This window comes from Malaclemys terrapin, chromosome 4 (assembly GCF_027887155.1).
Source record: "Malaclemys terrapin pileata isolate rMalTer1 chromosome 4, rMalTer1.hap1, whole genome shotgun sequence".
Taxonomy (NCBI): domain Eukaryota; kingdom Metazoa; phylum Chordata; order Testudines; family Emydidae; genus Malaclemys; species Malaclemys terrapin.
Genome location: NC_071508.1, coordinates 106,899,640 through 106,920,961, shown reverse-complemented (window position 1 = coordinate 106,920,961; position 21,322 = coordinate 106,899,640). Strand labels below are relative to the sequence as shown.

The 21,322-nt window shown below is 44.6% G+C and overlaps 1 protein-coding gene across 1 annotated transcript in view; it reads left to right on the top strand.

The window, feature by feature from the left end:
• Positions 1 to 21,322, top strand: part of BAZ1A (bromodomain adjacent to zinc finger domain 1A) — a 109,474-nt gene that overhangs the window by 16,364 nt on the left and 71,788 nt on the right. The window contains exon 4 of the mRNA XM_054027108.1: positions 11,733 to 11,876. Within this exon, the coding sequence (XP_053883083.1) occupies positions 11,733 to 11,876 (144 nt within the window). The remainder of the gene's footprint in view (positions 1 to 11,732; positions 11,877 to 21,322) is intronic.

Sequence of the window (21,322 nt, the reverse complement as noted above, 5' to 3'; positions counted from 1 at the left end):
AAGGGTTACTAGAATGCGTGGGGAAAGGAGTAAAGGGAAAGACTTGCATAGAACAGCTGTTCATTATCAAGGGGGAATAAATTTTATATTCTGTCTGGTCACTAGATTATACTACAGCAAAAAGAATCATTGCTTGCTGACCTTAGGCAAACAATGTTAGAGTGCAGATATCCAACTTAAGTGAATGTAGTGCTTTTGAAAAGTGCCAGATTAAAAGCACTGGTAAATGAAGTCCTCTGTTAGGAAGATATGTATTGCCGTATCTAATCAGACCAGATTAGACTAGTCCAGTATCCTGTCTTTGACACTGGCCGATACCAGAACAACAGGCAAGAAACCTTTTAGTGGGTAATTATGAAATAACCTGCCCAGAGGTAAAGTTTCTTTCTAAGCCCTCCCAGGCATTGGCTTTTGCCCTGAAGCATGAGAGTTTATATCCCTCTTTTAAAAAAAAAAAAGTTATTCTTAATAGAAATGGTGTGGAGGCTTTTTATCACCATGCAGCCAATATGGTCAATCATGATCTGGAGGGATGGGGGAGAAGACCATTTATATACAATGAGAACATAGTTTGTTTTCTAAGCCTGTTCATTAATTGGCACTCTGCTTAAACTGGCAACAGTGGCCAATTGTGGTTTGTGTTATGTGATTATATGTACCTGTCCACTGGGATCTAGGCTAACTTCACATAGGCCACCAAACAACTATGAACAATAGTGTCTTTTAGGCACTAGTGAACTATGGAGGATTTAAATCTGTGGCCTGGGGGCGAAAGATTCTATGCCCCATTATTAACTAATGTCCAACCCATTGAAAATCTGGATGGCGTTTTGTTTTTCTCTGAAAAATAGGCTAATGGGAATTTTTCATTTGTCTGTCAAGAGGCAGGGACTATATGAGTAGCTCCCATTGATCACGCTGAAAATTTGCATTTTCCATGTAGTTGCAGATCCATCAGCCATCCTCTGCAACCCTCATAGAGAGGGTTGCACTAGAAACAGCAGTTGCTGTTGCATTGGTCACAAAGTGGTTCCAAGACCTGAGGGGAAGGAGGATACCATTGCCTTCCCCCAGCTATCGCAGAACTTGCACTCATCTTATGTTCTGGGGAGAGTAATTGCCTCCAAATTGGTGACCTCTTTAAAATGTGAACAGATGTTTAATTTATGGTTCACAATCATTAGCTACATGTATAGATAAAAATATTGTAGATGAATATGTATACCTTTTACAAAACAATATTTGTAATGTTTAATTCTTCATTCACTTTTGCTAAGGCCAGAGTTCATAGAACAGATTAGAACACTGCAGAATTTTGAACTCTGGTTGTCTTAAAATATAAGCTGTTGTGTATTGTGAAGCACCTGTATAACTTTAAGTACTTCAGTAGTCCCAAAGTACTTTGCTGGACTGGGGCTTTAGACTCTTAAGCTATTTTATTTTTAAAGCTTTGTTGCTCATAGACTGGAAGTGGACAACCTCAAATGTCTCTTCTAAACTGATTTAACAGAATTTACTGTAGATTCCCAGAAAATGAATTCTGTATATATACGAATAATTGTTATACGGTAGAGAGAGCACTGCTGTTCTTTTCTAACTTATCTCCTCAATCTTTGTGTCTCATTTATCTTCTCACATGTTGATCTTGGAAGTTTTACCAGGTACCTAATAGAGGATGCAACTGTAGTAGCCAAAGATAGATAAAATGAGTGAGCTGTACTATCCAGGTGAGAAGTCAGTTCCCTTTTCCTCTTGCCTTAGCTTCTGGGAAGTATGAGGATGCTGGGAATGTTACCAGAGTGCTGCCCTCTACATCCTGATTGGTGTTCCATCTTTTGTGTCTGCATCTAGGTAGCCGGTGTCTGATAATTATAAAACCTGCCCTCTCTCCAACCCTCTGGCTGCTACAAGCGAGAAGCAGAATTTCTTCGCTCTCCTGTTTTTCTCTCATCCCATCCCAAAGCCTCCTGGCTAGTATTCCATATGTGTCTGTTTGCTGTTCTACTTTTATCACTACTTTTCACCGCCTAGACTCCGTTGTTGTGTCCCCTTCCTAAATGAATAGCTCCGGTGCTTGCCTCTGGTGCTGTTCATAGCCTTATCAATCAGCAGCAGGTTGAAACTGACTGGTTATCAATGGTTCACTATCAAACTGGGAGGGCGTATTTAGTGTGCTACCGCAGGGGTCAGTCCTGAACCTGTTACTATTCAGTATTTTCATTAATGACTTGGCTAAGGCAATGGAAAATAAGCTTATAACATTTTCAGATGATACCAAGCTGGGATGGATTGCAAGCACTTTGGAGGATATGATTTGAATTCACAACAACCTTGACAAATTGGAGAATTGGTCTGAAATCAACAAGATGAAATTCAATAAAGACAAGTGCAAAGTCCTTTGCTTAGGAAGAAAAAAATCAAATGCACAGCTACAAAATGGGAAATAACTGGCTAGATGGTAGTACTGCTGTAAAGGTTAAGGGGGTTATAGTGGATCACAAATTGAATATGAGTCAACAATGTGATACAATTGAGAAAAAGGCTAATGTCATTCTGGAGTGTATTAACAGAAGTGTCATATGTAAGACAAAGGAGGTAATTGTCCTGCTCTGCTCAGTGCTGATGAGGCCTCAGCTGGAGTATCATGTCCAGTTCTGGGTGCCATACTTTATAAAGATGTGGATAAATTAGAGAGTCCAGAGGAGAGCTACAAAAATGTTAAAAGCTTTAGATAACCCAATCTACAGGAAGTGTTAAAAAAATTGGCCATGTTTAGACCTAAGAACAGAAGATTGAATGGGGACCTAATGATACCTTCAAATATGTTAAGGGATGCTATGCAGATCAATTCTTCTGCAGGTCCACTGGACATAGGACAGGAAGTAAACAGCTCAATCTGCAGCAAGGGAGATTTAGGTTGGCTATTAGGAAATACTTGCAAACTATGTGTATAGTTAAGCACTGGAATAAGATTTCAAGGGAGATTGTGGAATCCCATCGTTGGAGTTTTTTAAGAACAGGTTAGACAAACACCAGTCAGGGATGGTCTAGGTATACTTGGTTTTGCCTCAGGGGCTGAACTAGATAACTTATTGAGTTCCCTTTCAATCCTACATTTCTGTGATTCTACATATACTGTTAAGCATTATATGTAGCCAAATGATGGTGGGTTACAGGAAAAATCAATTGCTGGTATTCCATGAAGGTTCACTCCAGAAAAATCTTAAAGGTGACTTGCAAAGGAAAACAGTTTGTGACCATTTTTTGCCTCAAAGGCCCAAAGAATGTTTCTTGGTGGTGTTTTTTTAGTAATTTTCTGCTAGACCTGAGCTAAACACCTCTTTTGTACCCATATAATTCTTTCAGTTAGGGGTACAATTTTTCTTTTTAACCAAAATAATTATACTAGTACCATCTTTAGTTCGGACACAGTTCTATGATATACTGGTGTCTTGTACCAGTATAGCGTATTCCCTTTCCCATGGGGAACTAAGCTATACCAGTAAAAGAATTTGTATATAAATATAGCTTGTTTTTCTTTTTACTGTAATTTTTAAGACCTGGTTCTCAGTTATAATAAGACCAAGCTCATGATTTTTGGGAAGGACTCTCTGCAAATTGAGTGGAAGATAGAAGGCCACATAAGAACGGCCATACTGGGTCGGACTGAAGGTCCATCTAGCCCAGGATCCTGTCTTCCAACAGTGTTCAATGTCAAGTGCTTCAGAGGGAATGAACAGAATAGGTAATCATCAAGTGATCCATCCCCTATCACCCATTCCCAGCTCCTGGCAAACCAGAGGTTGGGGACACCATCCCTGCCTATCATGGTTACCTTGTAAAACAAGTCTCTGTTTTTACTTATTTAGGAAGAAAGTTTCATCATTTGGGCTGTTGGTTCCCTTATCATAAAGACTCAAAACAAAAGGTCCTTAGCTCTGCTCAAAGGGTACTCTGTTTTACTCATATGGTGGGAACAGTTGCTCCAGCGCTAAGAATTTTTAATGCTAAAATAATATTGCAGAAGATTGATTTAAAGGCCAAATTTCAAATCGTTCAAAATAATTTTGTAGGAGACTTTTAATTCTCTCAAATTCTACCCCTATCTTGTTTTTACATTTCGAGGGTGGATGTTTTTTCTGTCAGTAGTACAGTTTGTATTGTTTTTCTTATATTTTGGTCTAAGATCTATACTCTTCCAGATTACTCCATCTTTGCCTTCAGGAGATGGATGAGCAACCTGTGTACTCCTTATTTCCATGGTATAAGACCTTCAATTTATTATAGGAATCGGTGATGATCTGCTCACTGTGGCCAGATCTGATCGCTGTGGCACTGACTTTGGCACCGGTGATGTCATCTTCACTGATCTCCTTTCTGGCACCAGAGGCACCTTCTACATCAGAAGAAGAAGCGGGTTAATCAGATGTACCAAGTAAACCTGTAGTGCCACTGATTTTTGTTACAACGTCATTCAGCAGATTCTGTAGTGTTCTTTGCAGACCAGGAAATTGGCTAGAGCAGCAAGGTATCCCTTTCTTTTCCCATAGGGCTTGCCTACACTTACAGTGGTTTAGCGGCTGTAGTGCTTAGTGAAGATGCTACCTACGCCAATGGGAGAGCTTCTCCCATCGATGTAGGTACTCCACCTCACCGAGAGGTGGTAGCTATGTTGATGGGAGAAGCCCTCCCCTCTACATAGCACTGTCTGTACTGGGAGTTATGTTGGTATAACTGCGTCGTTCAGGGGTGCAGATTTTCAACACCTCTGACCAACGTGGTCCTACTGACATAAGTTTGTAGTGTAGACTAGGGTTTAGATAGTGAAGGTCGCAGACTGGATAGTTTTAGGAGAAAAGTTGATTCTTCCTCTTTATTGGGTTTCTGTGTGGCAAACTGCATGTCCTGATACACCTATGCAGTTTGGGGCTTCACTAAACCCTATTTTGGACTCCTTACTGGAGGAACAGAGGGAAGCTGTAAAAATTTTTGTCAGTGAGGGTAGAACGTTAGATATTCATTGAGACTATCATATGATACCTCAGATATGGCTAGCGCTGTGGCCACTAGCATAATTATGAGGCGATATTCTTGGCTCGGATCACTGGCCTTGCTCTGGAATCACAGAGAATAATTGAAGACCTCCTCTTTGAAGGGTCAGGTCTTTTTAGTAATGAAATGGATGAGTCTGTAGAGAGGATTAAAACCGAGAGAGTTACCCCATCTCGTTCCCCTCCACTCTTAACTCCTATAGGACTTTCCCAGCTCTTGTCTGTCTCAAAGAAGATCTCCTATACTGCTTTCCGGTTCCATAGATGGTCTCCTTTACAGCAGCAGAGCATTCAGTGTCGGAAAAGATTCCAGCTCTCTGCTCATTCCAAGGCTGCTTCTTCAAAAAGGCCACAGCACATATTCTGTTCAGTCTTTTACCAAGCATTTTACTCATTGGACTGTGCATCATGCTTCACTGTTTGATTTGGTAAAATGGTGCTAAAGTTTGTATTCAGTTAGAACTCCTTGGTCCACCTTCTTTTGATGGGGGGGCACCACTTTGAAACAGGAGTAGATCAAAGTGCACTAAGGAGTGTGTGTCAGCAGGGTTCAAATGGACAGTTAGAGCATGGCAGGCTAGTGTGGGGTAGATTCACACCCCAGTTGCTGCAAGTTAAATGTTCATGTTGACAAGCCCTAAAACTTTCAGTGTGTTCCAGTGCAGCAAGTTGCTTTTACCTTAGCAGCTTTACTGGCCCTGTTCCAAATCTTTTTGAAGTCAGTGGAAAGATTCCTAATGACTTCAGTGGGGTTTGGCTGTCACTGTAGTTATTGCTGACCATACTAGAATTTAAAGAGAGAAACCTAATTAACTCAAATAATTTATGTGACTAAAAAAAACCATTTTATTATGTAACTTTTAATGCAAGATGAGGTAGAAAAAATGTCTTTCGTTCAGTTAACCCATGCTCTTCTTTACCTGGCTCATGCTGAAGGTATCCTTGTTTTAGAAAGCAGTGTTTTAAAATGAGGGGGCTGTTTTTGACAGTTTGCTGTTTTCCTTCACAGTCACATTTTTATTGGGTATTCATCTGTTTTCTTTTATCTGCATTATGATATAAAATAAGATAGATAACTAAGGCTACAATTTTGGCACAGAAATTTTCAATAAATTTCACGGCAGAGGTGAAGGAAGAAAATAAAAAGTCACAGAAAGATCTCCAAATGTAGTTTTCATCTGCTGTTCTTAAGGAAGAGCTATACTTTTTCCCCACTTTTAAATAAACTGAATCAAATTTATCAAAAATTGTTTAATCCTTGTTGCTACTATGAAATATTACATTAATGCTTTCCCCACCCAAAACCATTAAAGAGTAACTTTTGTTGTTTGTAGAAAATTTTGTAATAAAATAAATAAATAAAAAAGGAATTGACACCAAAGAGAATACTGTTGTGGAGTGGGAGGGGAGGGGGTGAGTCGGGAAAGAGGGGATTATATACTGGGTATGCTGAAAGGTGAGGCCCAAGGGGAGAGAGGAGGCATGATTGGAAAGCGAGCCCACCCATAGTGGTGGCTCCTGTCCTGTGGGGCTGTAGGCTCTCCACTCCATGCATTTTGTGACCTGGAACATGTGGTTGCAGCACTATTCAGGTTTGGCACATCCATGCACCCGTCTCCATCTTGGGGTGCCCGAGACCCTCTGGTGATTGGTCCGGTTGGTCTCTTGTGCTGAGAGGCGCACCACCACGGTTTTGACAGCTAGCAGGTGAGGGCCTGGCTGTCAGCAAGCGGCCTGATGCAGAGTGGAACCTGATCAGCACTTTGCATGATGCACCACAGAACCTGGGTGCTGGCTGGGTCAGGCTGCAGCACATTTCCTTCCAGCCAGGTTTTAAAAAGTTGGGGGGCATGGTCCCTTTGACTCTCCCGTCTCCAATGCGTATGGGTCTTGATCCATTGCCATGGAACAGGAGCTGCTACTGAGGGTGGGGTGGGCTCGTCACAGACTTTATTCAAGTTCACTATTATTGTGAATACTGTGATCTCCATGCCTTATCCATAAGACACAAACTGGCTATCTAGTCTGACCTCTTGTATATCACAGGCTACATAATTTCACCCACTTACCTTTGTATTAAGTGCAATAGCTTGTTTGACTAAAACATATCGTTCAGAAGGGCATCCAGTCTTGATTTGAAAACATCAAGAGATGGAGAATCTACCCCTTTCTGTGGTAGTTTGTTCAAATATTTAATCACCCTGACTGTTTGCATTGAAGGTTCTTTTGTTTCTCTGGATCAAGTTTATAGGGCATGATGGTTGAGCAGAGTCTCTGCTATTTTGGGAGGGGAGAGAGAGCATTTTTTCCCCCCTTTGGGACCCAGCAAAGGGATAAAGAAGTAAATAAGTGTGCTGAAATGCTCATTGACTAAATATTCAGCAGCTTCCAGGAAGGTTAACCATTTTCAGTTTTTAAATTATTTCAATTTTTTAATGACACATTGTAGAATTTAGTATAAGTTACAGAATTCAGTCTGTTCTAACTGGAGCTTTCATGAGGCTCTTTTAATATATTTTTTCAGTTTTAGCATGTATGAGCTCCCTCTTGTGGCCCTTTTAAAAATTAAGCACTAGAATGATAGAGTAGCTATGCCTCCAAGCCTATTGGTGCTTTTAATAGTTTTCTAGTAGAAATTAATTTTAAAAAATGTTAGCTAAATTGAACTGGATAAAATTTTCAGGGAAATTTATTTTTCAGCTTATAAAATAAAAAAGTACAAAAACCACTTTTAAAGTGAAACCAACTATATAATGTAATTTTTTAATAGATGTAAAGCAGATAATGCATCTGTACAGGCAGTTTTGTGGACTGACCTCTTCACTGTAAGACAGATGTGTGTAATAAGGCTCACTGGTTTTCTAATTACATTAAACGTGAGTACATTTTGGGGTGGGAAATAGATAAATGTACTGTCTCTTGCTAGTAGCAAGCTAATTGAGGACTGGATGAGCATAAATAGCTCCACATAGTAATATTGAAACACAGTGATCACACTGCTAGGCTGAGTCCTGCTGGTCCAATTTATCTTTGGTATTGGATTGGATAGTAGGTTTAGGCCTTTGGGCATGTATCTGGCAAATCTTGTTGGACCTTGGTCTTTGTCAAGCACCCTGGTTAGAGGGAGCTTATATTTCCTTTATTATATTGCAGTAATGTTAATGTGCATCTGTTTAAATGATTGTGCATGTAAGATATGATGTTGGGGTTCCCTCTAAAGCAGGGGTGGGCAAACTTTTTGGCCCGAGGGCCACATTGGGGTTGCAAAACTGTATGGAGGGCCGGGTAGGGAAGGCTGTGCCTCCCCAGACAGCCTGGCCCCTGCCGCCATCCGCTCCCTCCCACTTCCCACCCCCTGACTGCCTCCCTCAGAACCCCTGACCCATCCAACCCCCCCTGCTCCTTGTCCCCTAACTGCCCCCTCCTGGGACCCCCGCTCCTAACTGCCTCCTGGGACCTCACCCCCTATCTAACCGCCCTGTTCCCTGTCCCCTAACTGCCCTCCTGACCCCTATCCACGACCCCACCCCCTATCCAACCGCCCCGTCCCCTGCCCCCACTCCCCTCGAACCTCTGCCCCATCCAACCCCCTGGCCCCGGCCCCCTTACCATACTGCTCAGAGCAGCATGTCTGGCAGCCGCGCCGCCCGGCCAGAGCCAGACACACTGCTGCACTGCTCTGCAGGAGCGCGCGCTCCGCCGCCCAGAGCGCTGCCCGTGCGGTGGCATGGCAGCAGGGGAGGGGCTGGGGGTAGCCTCCCTGGCCAGGAGCTCAGGGAGGTCTTGAAGGCCGGATGTGGCCCACGGACCGTAATTTGCCCACCTCTGCTCTAAAGTGTCACTAGAAATTTCTTCTATCCACACAACAATTGCAGTATGAGCAGAAGTAGTGCAGATTTCCCTGAACTACCATGCCAGTGTGCCTGAACCCTGATTTTGAGGGACTCTCTTAGAGGTAGTGGAGTAGTTAAATCTTCATGTGAATATGCTGAAAGATTGTATACAAGAGTGCCAGTTAATGTTAATTGTAATGGTAGTTTTTGTGGTTTTTGGACAATTATCAACCAATTTACTTTACATAGGATAACCAGCAGCTGTTGGAGGGTAGTTTCTGGCTGTTATTATCTTGTGAAATATTTGAAACAGTGGTCTAAAGATGAAAGTTTCTGTATCCCATTGCCAATAACCTCAGGTGACTAGTGCCTCCTCCTTCCCTTTCCCTCCAGATGATCTGTTTTGAAAAACATGGACTCTTCATTTCAAACAGTTTGTTTCAGGAGTTAGTATTTTGTAGTGGGGAATATTTTGGGCCTAAACCACCTTGGAAGAAATTCTTTTTTAAAATGTATGTTTGTATCAGTGTATAGCAGATATTATTTTACAAAAAGAGCTCACTGCCAGTTGACCTCCTTTTGGAAATTGTTCATAAATTGATAATCATATTCTGGGACCAAGCAAGATTGAAATCTTTTAGAAAGCAAGATGTGTTAGCCTACTTAGCCTTCTTCCCCCATTCACGGTTCCGAGTTTATAAAAGGGGGTGGAGGGGAGATAGCTCAAGTCGTTCTCTCATTCCTTCTTATTACTGAAAGTGTAGTGATATTGGCAGCATGCTTAGTGGCCTCAATTTTTCTCTTGTTGTTTTCCCTCCTTTTCCCCCCTGCATGCTTATCTATGGGGAGGAAGGGGTTAGTAAGGACTTCTTTATCATTTTTTTGTTTGTTTTTCATTATTTTTTTTTTTTGTTCCTTTGCTTTTGCAAGCATTGCCTGGTGTTTAGCCCTCCTGGGCTGCTTTCCTTCCCCAGTGTTGGTTCTCTCCCAGATGATTTTTTCTCATAAGTATTTCCTTAGGGTTACCATACGTCCGTTTTTTCCCGGACACGTCTGGCTTTTCGGCAATCAAACCCCCGTCTGGGGGGAATTGCCAAAAAGCCGAACATGTCCGGGAAAATGCCGGCCGGGCACTTCCCCTCCCCCGGCTGCTCTGCTCCTCCCCTGACTCTTCAGCTCTATTTAAGAGTCGAGCTGCCCGAGCGCTATGGGCGCTATGGAGCCCCCTTGCCTCTGGACCCCAGCTGCCGGCCGGCACTTCCCCTCCCGGGCTCCGGTGGCGCAGGGTCTGGAGGCCTGGGGGCTGCCCAAAGCCGGTAGCGCTCGGGCAGCTCGGCTCTTAAACAGAGCCGAAGAGTCAGGGGAGGAGCAGAGCCTCCGGCCGCGGTGGCTCTGCTCCTCCCCTGACTCTTCGGCTCTGATTAAGAGACGAGCGCTACGGGCTTTGGGCAGCCCCCCATGCCTCCGGACCCTGCGCCGCTGGAGCCCGGGAGAGGAAGTGCCCGGCCAGGGACGCAGGGTCCGGAGGCATAGGGGCTGCCTGAAGCCCAAGCGCTACCGGCTTCATAGTTTGCCGGGCAGCCTCCAGACCCTGCACCCCTGGCTGAACTCTTCCCCTCCCGGGCTCCAGCTGCACTGGGGAAGCGCCAGCCGGGGGTGCAGGGTCTGCGGGCTGCCTGGCAAACCGTGAAGCCGGTAGCGCTCGGGCAGCCCTTTTCGCGTGGCTGGGAGTGGGAGGGAGGAGGGGGCGGGGTTGGGGCGGGGCTGGGGGTGGGAAATGGGCGGGGCCAGGGCCCGTGGAGGGTCCTCTTTTTTAATTTGTTAAATATGGTAACCTTTATATTTCCTATCTTGGGTCTGTGACCCCACATGCAAATGTCTAAAGGGGCTAAGACAGCTTGGTTCAAGCTCTGTGCTTTGCAATTCTGTGATGTCCGTTAACAATACTGATACTCAGTTCCTCTAAGAAGGTGGTTATAATATCGTTTTCCTTTGGCTACTCTTGCAATCAGTGTTCAGCTTCAGTCATTGTCTACAATGGATAATTTTCATAATGCAGACATGGCTTTAAGAGATTAAACTAAAAAATGTGCACCCAGGAGTGCCAGGGAAGGGAGCAAGTTAGTGGCTAAGAATTGTTTATTATATGGTTATGAAATATATTAAATGAGTGTCAATTGATTATAGATTTTGAATAACACACTTAATTTTGTTTCTTTTATAACTAGCAAATGAATGGATTTGCTTTGTTTGTCATTTGTATGTGTACCAGATGGAGCCTTATTTGTGTCAGGAGATAAATGGGCCATTATTAAGATTAGATACACAATGGTCATTTTAGCCTTGTTTATTTGGGTCATCAACCATACTAGAGGATGATCTTTTCTAGTATAAATACTTTGGCAACACAAAATCCTTCCCTTTCTTCCTAGATTACTATGAAAAGAAACATAGAAGGTTTCTGTCTCGTTTCTAAGTAACAAAGAAAAAATCATTTTATTTTAAAAAGATGTTGTTAATTGTCACTTGGATAAAATAAGCACAAAAGCTCTTACTACCAGTGATTTCAAAATAAACTGAAAAAGTATATTTAAGTAAACAAAGTTAAGTCAAGTATGACTTAGGAAAATTCTAATAATTTACTGCCCTGTTTAGTCAAGTTGGTATATATTTAAGGAGGTGAATTAGTCGCTTTTACAGATGCGGTAAGGTGGAACGCCTATGTAAAATATAACCACTGTTTCTATTCTGGGATTACAAATGTACTTTTAGAATAATTCATTCAACAAATTTAAACTTTTTGCATTATCCTTTGATAATGTTTATAAATGTCTTTATTTTATTTCAGGCTGCAGTGTAAGATTTTGGAAGTCATAGCTCCACCGCATCACAATGGAGTGGCCAATGGCCACATCAACAGTATCGATGAAGACACTATCGTCATCAGTGATAGCGATGATTCAGAAACACACAACAGTTCTGCACAAAATGGGTAAATTACAATTTTTCAAGTGTATCAAATATTTTGATTTAAATTTTGGAAAATGAGGCTAAAGCAGATTTAGTGGGGCTTTTCATGAGGAGATTTGTCTCAAGCAAAGTGCAGAGGATATGGTGTCAGAATATTCACCCAGCTGAGTGGAGTGGCTAAACATTCACAGGTGCCTTATATATTGCAAAATAGGGAATTTAAGTGTATTTAGCCAGAGAGCATTGAAAAAAGAGAATAATTGAGGCATAAGAAGCATTAATCAATTTCCGATTACATTGTCTGTAGGAGGGTAATGGTGTAGCACTTGGTCTGTTTTCAGAGATTCTCTCCTCTACTTCTGCTCTTTTTACCAGACTTACTTTAAACTCTATGTTAGTTTTATTTTTTGTTTTTTTGGACAAAACCTAAAAATACTTGTAAGATGGCAAACACTAATTTAAGGTTTGTATTTTAAATAGGGATTTCACTCTAGAGCAAATATGGAAAAGAGAACTCTTCCAGAAGCTATATGTCCCATTATTTTATGCATTTATTTTGATATTTGTATTAGATGAACAGACTTCTGCCTCATGTAGGATTGCCAGCTTTTTAATTGCTGACAACCAGACCCTCTGCTCCTCTTCTTCCCCCCTGAGACCCCACCCCTGATCGGCTTCTTTCCCCAAAGCCCTGCCTCTGCTCCGGAGCTGCAGCCTGACACGGAGCCTGACTGCCCCCCTCTCCCCCCACCCCACGAGATGGAGGTAGGAGGTGGCCCCAGCTGAGCAGGGGCTGGCGCGGGTTGATGATCCGGCACCTCCCGCCCCCATCCCCACAGTAACCAGACTTTTGGTGTCCAGTCAGTACATCTGACTGGACGCTGCCAGGTGTCCTTTTTGACCCAACAACCCTATCCTCATTACCCAGCTCCTCCTGGACCCTTAATTTAGTATGCCATATTTTTCCTCTGCTGTAGGAAAGACTCCAAATTCAGTTTTATGATTTTATGTATAAGAGCAAGTAGGAAGATCAAATGGGTTGACTTAAACCCTTACTTGAACTGGTTTCTGAGAATGTGGCAAGGAAAACTATGGAGGAAAATATAAAAGTGAGCTAGATTTGAGAATTTTCCCTAGTGTGAAACAAGGTTCCTCTTTACAGTTATTTTGCCAGTCCATGGCGCTGCTGAGCTACAAACTTAGACCACAGTCCTATAAACTGATTGTTGTGGGCAGACCCCTATGCCTGTGTGGAATCCCATTGACTTCAGTAGTGCTTCAGATGGTTGTAGGGGTCTGTCTAAATAGATTGCAGGATCAGGGCCATTACTTTTGAATAGTCTGAAATAGTTATTACTACAATACAGTTGCTTCCTCATTTTCACAATCTGCTATTACTTAGAAATATAAGTGGTACTGAATTAATAAACACTGTTCCAGCACCACGCTCAAAACAGTGACAATAAAGAACCAAAGATTTTCAAGTCCCTGCATTGAAGAGTCCTAGTCTTATTGTGACTCTATGAATTGAAAAAGAAATTGTATCTGCAGAATTATTCTTCTATTCAAAAAACTGTAGTAACTATTAATATCTTTTTAATTTACAAAGTGCCTTATTCCACAGTTTTCTTAGTGTATGTGTGTACATTAATATCTTAAAAATGTTTGTGTATTGCCATAAATTTTGTGTATTCTCTTCTAAACTTATTACAGTATTGTAAAGTCTCTTACCGTTACACCCAAAAGGCCCCAAAAGTGGGGCAAAGAAAGAACTAAGGATATTTACTAAGGATATTTCTATACGATGGACAAAGTCAGTGGATCAGATTGTGGCCTCAGTTATACTGGTGTTAATTTGGAGTAACTTCATATTGGCAAGTAACTTAGTTTATATGACTCACTTCTGCCACTTGTAAAATGAGGATAATTTACTATTCTGTATAAAGCACTGTGATGTCTATGGAAGAAAAGTGCTTTGGAGTTACAAATTATTAGACCCCAATTTTGCAATTGACTGGGTGCAGACTGGCTTCTTCATGCTCTGAGCACCCCATTGACTTTATTTAGGCTACATAGAGGTGCAGCAGTTCATCCTTGCACTGTCAGTTGCAGGTTTGTTAATTATTCAGTTGATGTCAGGGTATGTAACAAGGTTGCTCCTCATGTAACTAAGCAAATAATGAAGGTAAACCTGTGGAATTTTATCTACTCTTGAATGATGTTTCTAGTGTCATGTAAGGGAGTGTCTGAATATTTAAAGAGAAGCCCTCTATCTTGAAATATGTGCATTCTTCCTGTTACAGGAGTATGAAATTCAAGGGAGGTTATCTTTAAATTTAATACAGATATGGACTGCGATCCTGCAACTGGCTCTGTGCAGGGAGACCCTTCTGTTCAGCCAACCCCATCAACTTTCATCGTTGCAGAGCCAGCTGCAGGATTAGGGTTGATAACCTCACTTCACTTCTACTTTTTTTTTTTTTTTTTGAGGGGGAGGAGAGAAACTTCTCATTAACTATATAGAAAGGTTTGTTTTGGCTTGTTATTAAACAATATTATTATTATTTATTATTCTTTGCGGCTGTTTTAATTGGTGGCATATCTAATCATCATTGCGTGATGTAAACATAAAGACCAAACAATTTCCATTACTAGAAGTTTAAAAATACAAAATTAAAATATTATGAATTAGAAGAAATTGCAAAATTGGATAACCTCACTAGACCATATCTGCTACTCCAAAATATTAAAAGTTTAAAAGTATTGACCATGTCCCCAAAAGAACCTACCTGAGTATGCAGTCTTGCCATGAGTTTGTAGGTATTGTGGTCTTCAGTCTCTAAACCCTTACTTACACAAGTAGTACTTAAATTTATGAATTGTCCCATTGAATTAATTTTGTCATGTGGAAAACCTTTTCACCATGATAGATTTTATGTAATTTCTGAATGTGTCTTGGGTACTAGTGAATTGTATACTCAGCACAGTTGTTCATTGTAGCCTTTCTTCCAGACCATTCATTATTGGGGGGGGGGGGGAATCAAACAATGAGTCTTGATTGAAAATTCTCTTTAGCAGAAGAGGTTAAAGTGCTCAGTTTGTTAGTTTTTGATTCTCAGTTACATGTGTATTGCTTCAGTTGAAAAGTAAGCAACCATAGTTGGAATAGGGAGGAAAATGTAAAGATGGTGTGACAAACTGCAGTACTGGTAAGAAAATAGTCTTTATTTCCTGGTCCCAGTAACATTATTGGGCCAGGGTTATAAAAGGTTATGCCTCATCACATGGTAGCAGTCAATATCCACTGTCTGCTTTTACAGGAAATGTTATTGCTCATTAATTGTTAAGACTGATGCATGTTGTCTGAAAAAACGAAGTTACCAAAGGTTACTCTATCACCAGAGGAGTAGTTTGACTGCAGAATCTGTAACTAGTCCAAAAAGTGTGACTCCATGACATGGATCAGATTGAAATTAGTTTTCTAAGCTGTTTGTCCAGCCCTAGCTCTAAGTCTAGGTCGGGGTGGGCAAACGTTTTGGCCCAAGGGCCACATTGGGGTATGGAAATTGTATGGTCCGCCATACATGCTCACAAAATTGGAGGTAGGGGTGGATGGTGGTTGGGGGGCTGGGTTCTGGGGATGAGGGGTTTGGGGTGCAGGAGGGTGTTTCAGGCTGGGACCAAGGGGTTCAGAGAGCAGGAGGGGGATAAGGGCTGTGGCAGGGTGTTGGGGTACAGGGGTGTGTGAGGGCTCTGGCCAGGGGTTTGGGCTCTGGAGTGGGCCCGGGGATGATGGGTTTGGGTTGCAGGAGGGTGCTCCAGGCTGGGACCGAGGGTTCAGAAGGCGATCAGGCATGGGACAGGCTGTTGGGACATGGGGTGGGGAGGTGGAGGGCTCTGGCTGGGGGTGCGAGCTCTGGGGTGGGGCCAGGGATGAAGGGTTTGAAGTATAAGATGGGGCTCCAGGCTGGGATCGAGGGGTTTGGAGGGTGAGAGGGGGCTCAGGGCTGGGACAGGGGACTGGAGGGGGAGGGGGAGGGGGCTCAGGAGCGCAGGCTTCAGGCAGCACTTACCTCAAGCAGCTCCCGGAAGTATGTCACCCCTCCGGCTCCTACGCGGAGGTGCAGCCAGGCGGTTCTGCGCACGCTGTCCCGTCCGCAGATTCCGCCCCTGCAGCTCCTATTGGCTGTGAGCCGCAGCCAATGGGAGCTGTGGGGGTGGCACCTGCGGACTGGGCAGTGCGTAGAGCCGGTTGGCCGCACCTCCGTGTACTATGTAGGAGCCAGAGGGGGGTCATGCCGGCGGCTTCCTGGGAGCCACGTGGAGTGGGGTAAGCCCCTGCAGGGCCGCCCAGAGGATTCAAGGGGCCTGGGGCAAAGCAATTTCAGGGGCCCCTTCCATAAAAAAAAGTTGCAATGCTATAGTTACATGTTATTTGGAAATGTAAAAAATAACCAATGAAATACATTCAAAAATTAATTTTTAATAATTTGAAAATACACAAACTACATTATTTAAAAACATTTAAATGCTTTAATGGTACGTATACATTTGCAGTTACATAATGGGCTGTCGCTGGGTGATTGTGATGGTTGGTGCCAATAGGCTGTCGCTGCCTGGGAGTGGCGCTACTGTTGCCCAGGGCTGGGTGGGGAGCTGGGCTCTGGGTCGGGGATGCCCGGCTCAGAGGGGCTGAGCTCAGAGCTGGGGATCAGGGCTGTGGGGAGATGGGGTCGGGGAGGGGGGGGGGTTCAGAGGGGCTAGGCTCGGAGCTTGGGGGGGGGGGTGATGGGGTCGGGGGAGCCCGGCTCAGAGGGGCTTACCGTGTTGCTTACCCCCACCTCTCCCAGAGCCTCAGCGAGCTGCGTCCAGGATCCCCTGCTGCTCGGCCCGCTGGAGCTCGCAGCCCCGCCTCCTTACCACGGGGCTCCAAGCAGGAGGATCTCAGGCCCCGCCCGAGCCTCACCGCTGCAGTGCTGTCCAGGGCTGCTCTTGGATGCGGCGCATTGAGGCGCTGGGGGAATGGGGGAAGGCGGAGGCGGGGGGGGGAGCCTCCGACATTCTCGTTGGGGCTCCTGCGGGGCCAGGGGCCTGGGGCAAATTGCCCCACTTGCCCCCCCCTGGGCGGCCCTGAGCCCCTGACCCCTCTCCCTGGCGGGAGCTGAGGGCCAGATTTAAAAGGTCTGATGGGCGGGATGTGGCCCGCGGGCCGTAGTTTGCCCACCCCTGTTCTAGATAGTTTACTCCAGGGGAAATTCTGTGCCAAAAAAAAATTTATGCACATGATATTTTAAAATTCTGCATATTTTATTTGTCAAAATATCAGTATATAATTATGCCAGTTTCAATTAATTTCAAAATGCCTATCAGCAGCTATGTCTGTAAAAATACAGATACAAAAAAATTCCCCCAGCAGTAGAGCGTTAAGGAACCCCTAGGACAACCCAGTTCCTGTTTCTTTGCCCCCTCCCCATCAGAGCCCAGCATGGGGTCAAGAATACACCTCCTCCGCCCCCCCCCCGATCCCAGCTGTTTTCCCCCCCCCATCCCAGACACTTGCACACACTCCCTACCCCACTGAGCCCAGCTGTGGGGCACCCCACAGCCCATACATCTGCATCCTGTATAGCCCAGCTGCAGGCCCCCCTCATCCCAACCACTTGCATCTCCGCCCCACCAGAGCCCAGCTGAAGGCCCCCCTCAACCCAGACACTTTTCCACCATAGCCCAGCTGTGGGGCATCCCCCCAGCCCACACCCTAACACCTCTTCCTCACCAGAGCCCAGCTACATTCCCTGTAAGCTATGTGGCCGCGTGGCAGGCTCTCAAGGGCCGTACAGGCTGGTGGGGAGAGGCACACCTCCTCCAGCCCAGCCCCCCCAGTAGCTGCCGGGGAGAGGAGCCCCTCCATCGGCCCGACCTAGGCCTTCCGGAACTGCCAGGGAGAGATGTCCCTCCCCTGGCCCAGGCCCGCTGGAGCTGCCACAGCCAGGAAGGGGCACCTCTCATCTGGCCCTGAGCTGCTGCAGTGAGGGAGGGTTGGGGCGGGGGGAGTCTTCCCTCCCCACGTCAGCCCCGGGGCAGCCTGCACCCCAAACCGCTCATCCCAGGGCCCACACCCCCACTTAGAGCCTCCCTCCATTCCCAAACCTTCTGCCTCAGCCCTGAGCCCCCTCCCACACTCCGAACCCCTCGACTCCACCCCCACCACATGAATTTTGTTATGTGCACCAATATGAAGGTGATGTGTAACACATCACCTCCATATTGGTGCACATAACAAAATTCATTCCGCACAGGGACATAAAAATTAGAGGGAACACTGGAGCCCAGGATCCAGACGGAGAAATAGCGTGATGCTGGGTCCCTGATGCTTGTGTGGAGTTTCCTGCATGCTGCCTTCTTCCTTCAGGGCATGCTGGGTACCGCAGCTGCTGGGAACACTCCAGCTCCCTCCCCCTCGCCCTTCCCCGGCAGTGTCTTCTACTTGTGAGCTGGGCTCTGCTGGGTCCAGCGATCTCTAGTTGTGGCCAGCAGGACTGTAGCCTATTTCTGTGGGAGGAAAGGAAATTCTGTTCATAATGTCAATTTCTGCGCAAATTCTGCAGTGCACAGTGCTGCAGAATTCCTCCAGTAGTAATAGTTACCTTGGAAAGAGCTCCTAATATGTTGTTTCATCTGAACTATACACATTCAGTGAAGTATCCACTTTTGGAAACCTTTACAGGAGTAGCAAAGTTTCAGTGCTAGGGTTACCATACGTCCGGATTTTCCCGGATATGTCCGGCTTTTGGGGGCTCAAATCCCCGTCCGGGGGGAAATCCCCAAAAGCCGGGCATGTCCGGGAAAATCGGGAGGGCTCGGCCGGGGTCGCGGGGCCGGGGGCATGGTGCCGGGCCGGGAGCCGGGCCGGGCGCGTGGTGCCGGGCCGGGGTCCAGGGGCGCAGTGCTGGGCCGGGGGCCAGGCTGGGCCAGGAGCCGGGCCGGGGTCGCGGGGCCGGGCCGGGGTCACGGGGCCGGGCCGCCGGGGGGTGCGCCGGGGGCCGGCAGTGCTGGGTGGGCCGGGGGTGGTCGGCCGGGGCCGGCACCCCAGGGCCTGAGCCGACCCAGGGCCCGAGCCGACCCAGGCTGGAGCCGCCGGGGGGCCAGCCTGGGCCGCGCCTCCTCCCCCCACACTCCCCCTTACCTGCTTCAGGCTTCCCGCAAACGCGGGAAGCAGGGGAGGGGGTGGAGACTTTGGGGAGGGGGCGGGGGGCCCATGGAGTGTCCTCCATTTGGAGGCACAAAATATGGTAACCCTATTCAGTGCATTCTTGGTAGGTATGATGTTAGGTATTCTTATCACATAAGCTTGAAAGCATTGCCAGGTTACACAAGTTTAAACCTTGCTGTGCAGATGTCCATGGATGGATAACCAGGCTCTGCACTGGGGGAGAAATTCATGTCTTCACCTCATAAAGTAATTTGGCTTTGTGTGGGGCATAAGGGTTTGGAATCTTGGTGGGTGGAATTCATCCCGCCCTGAACCTGCTAGCAGGCCACAAGGCTGCAGTGTAGTCTGTCAATGGCTAAAATTTTAGCCTGTTGCCTGCATAAATGGCTGGTGCCCTTCTTTGTCTGCCACCTAACTAGGAATCTGGCCCCAACAGCCTTTCTAGAATATGCTGTGAAGAGGACCTTGTATGTACTCTGTATAGGCAAGTGAATCTTAACCTACCAGCTTAGCAGGAGAGGACCTTTATTTTATTTTTTTGCTTTCAGCGCAGTATTAGGAATCAGAAGATCTGTTTTTTATTTTTTCCCTGACTCTACACAGATTCTTCACAGTTGTAAATTGGAGATAGTAATACATACCTCAACATGGATGTTACAAGGCTTATTTCATGTTGATAAGGTGTTCTATAAAATCAAAGTATTATTATTTTGACTTAAATGGCAGAATAATACAATAACACTCAAAGTTCAGAACTCTTCCATGTGTAACAAAGTAATAACCCTAACTTCTTCTCTTCTTCTCTAGTAAAGATTTTGCAATACAATAAGATCTGCAAATTCTAACTGGATAGCACCTCGTTGAGCCCTTTTATAAGAATGCAGGGCTTCTGTTGAGTCATCCTAGAGTCAGGTGCCAAAACCCTGCTTTAGGATTTAGGGTAATTACTGCTAATTTATGCTAGCAGGTGTGCCTCATTAACTCCAGACAGGATCTAAAGGAGGTGTTTCTTTGGACTAGAGGAAGCCTAGGATTGAGGATATTTGAGAGGAAAACCCTAAGAACACCTACACTTGAAGAGGAAGCTAAGGCTAAGAGTTTATGTTTTTATTGTTTCTGAGTTCCTACTAAAGCTGGACACCAAAAGGGGGTAAGTTTGAAAACTAGCTCAGGGTCTTTATGAGCTGTTGAGGACTGGATAGGGACTCAGCCTGTTCACACCAATATATATGTTGGTGGAATAAATTTGTGAGATTGGTCTTTATTTCCTTGTCCCAGTTCCCCAATATGGGTCAGGGTTACAAAAGTTTCAGTGTCGTATGGGGGAAAACTATTCCTTTACTCTAGTTTTCAGTTACATTGGGTGTTGGGACTGTGAACCTATTTAAAATGGATAAAGGAGTTTAGAAAACACTCTTAATGCTGCTTATTCTGATTGATTTGGTTTTCTACTGGATGTTAGACTGAGAAGGTTCCCATTTACTTGAACCCATCGGAATGAATGGCAGCAAATATGATGAATGGTGGGGAAATTAGCCTGTTTATAATTCATATGTAGGTAACACTCTAATGTTTTAGTTTTCTTATCTTCAGATTATAGAAGATTAATCTAAGTGTGGAAGACCTGATCTTATATGAAAGTCTTCAAGATGTGACACATCCAATCTTAGTAAACTCACTCTCTCCAAAATTATCTTCATACAATCAAAAGAAAACGAAAGGGTCCTTTAGTGCTATCCTGACTAAACTATATTTAATACAATTCAAACAATATATCAATACAATGTTAGTACTTTTAAAAATCTTGTTTAAATTGGGAGTTTATTGACTTCTTAATTAGCCATAGCAGTCTAGATGTAAGTGATTTGGTTTGATAGGTTTTTTGATTACCAGATTTTTTATTTGAGAGTAGGGTCTGAATGACTTTAATAGTTTCAAACCTCCATGCTTTAACAGATATTATGCATATCCAAATTCTTGGAAATGCATAATATAAGAGTGCTAGTTCACACAAGTCCAACAGATACGGTGTCATGAGTAAGGCTAATACCTCCTTTGAGATAGGGGTGTGTATATTTAAATCAAACAAAATTCTCAAGAAACAATCTGGATTTAAGACTTTACCAGCTGGGAAATTATTTGACCATTATAAGCAACTCCTTCAGAAAAAAGTTGCTTAACAAGGAATGATTTTTGTTCTAAAAACAGATCCATCCTCTAAATCTGGGTAAGAGACCCTTGTTTCTCATTTTCAG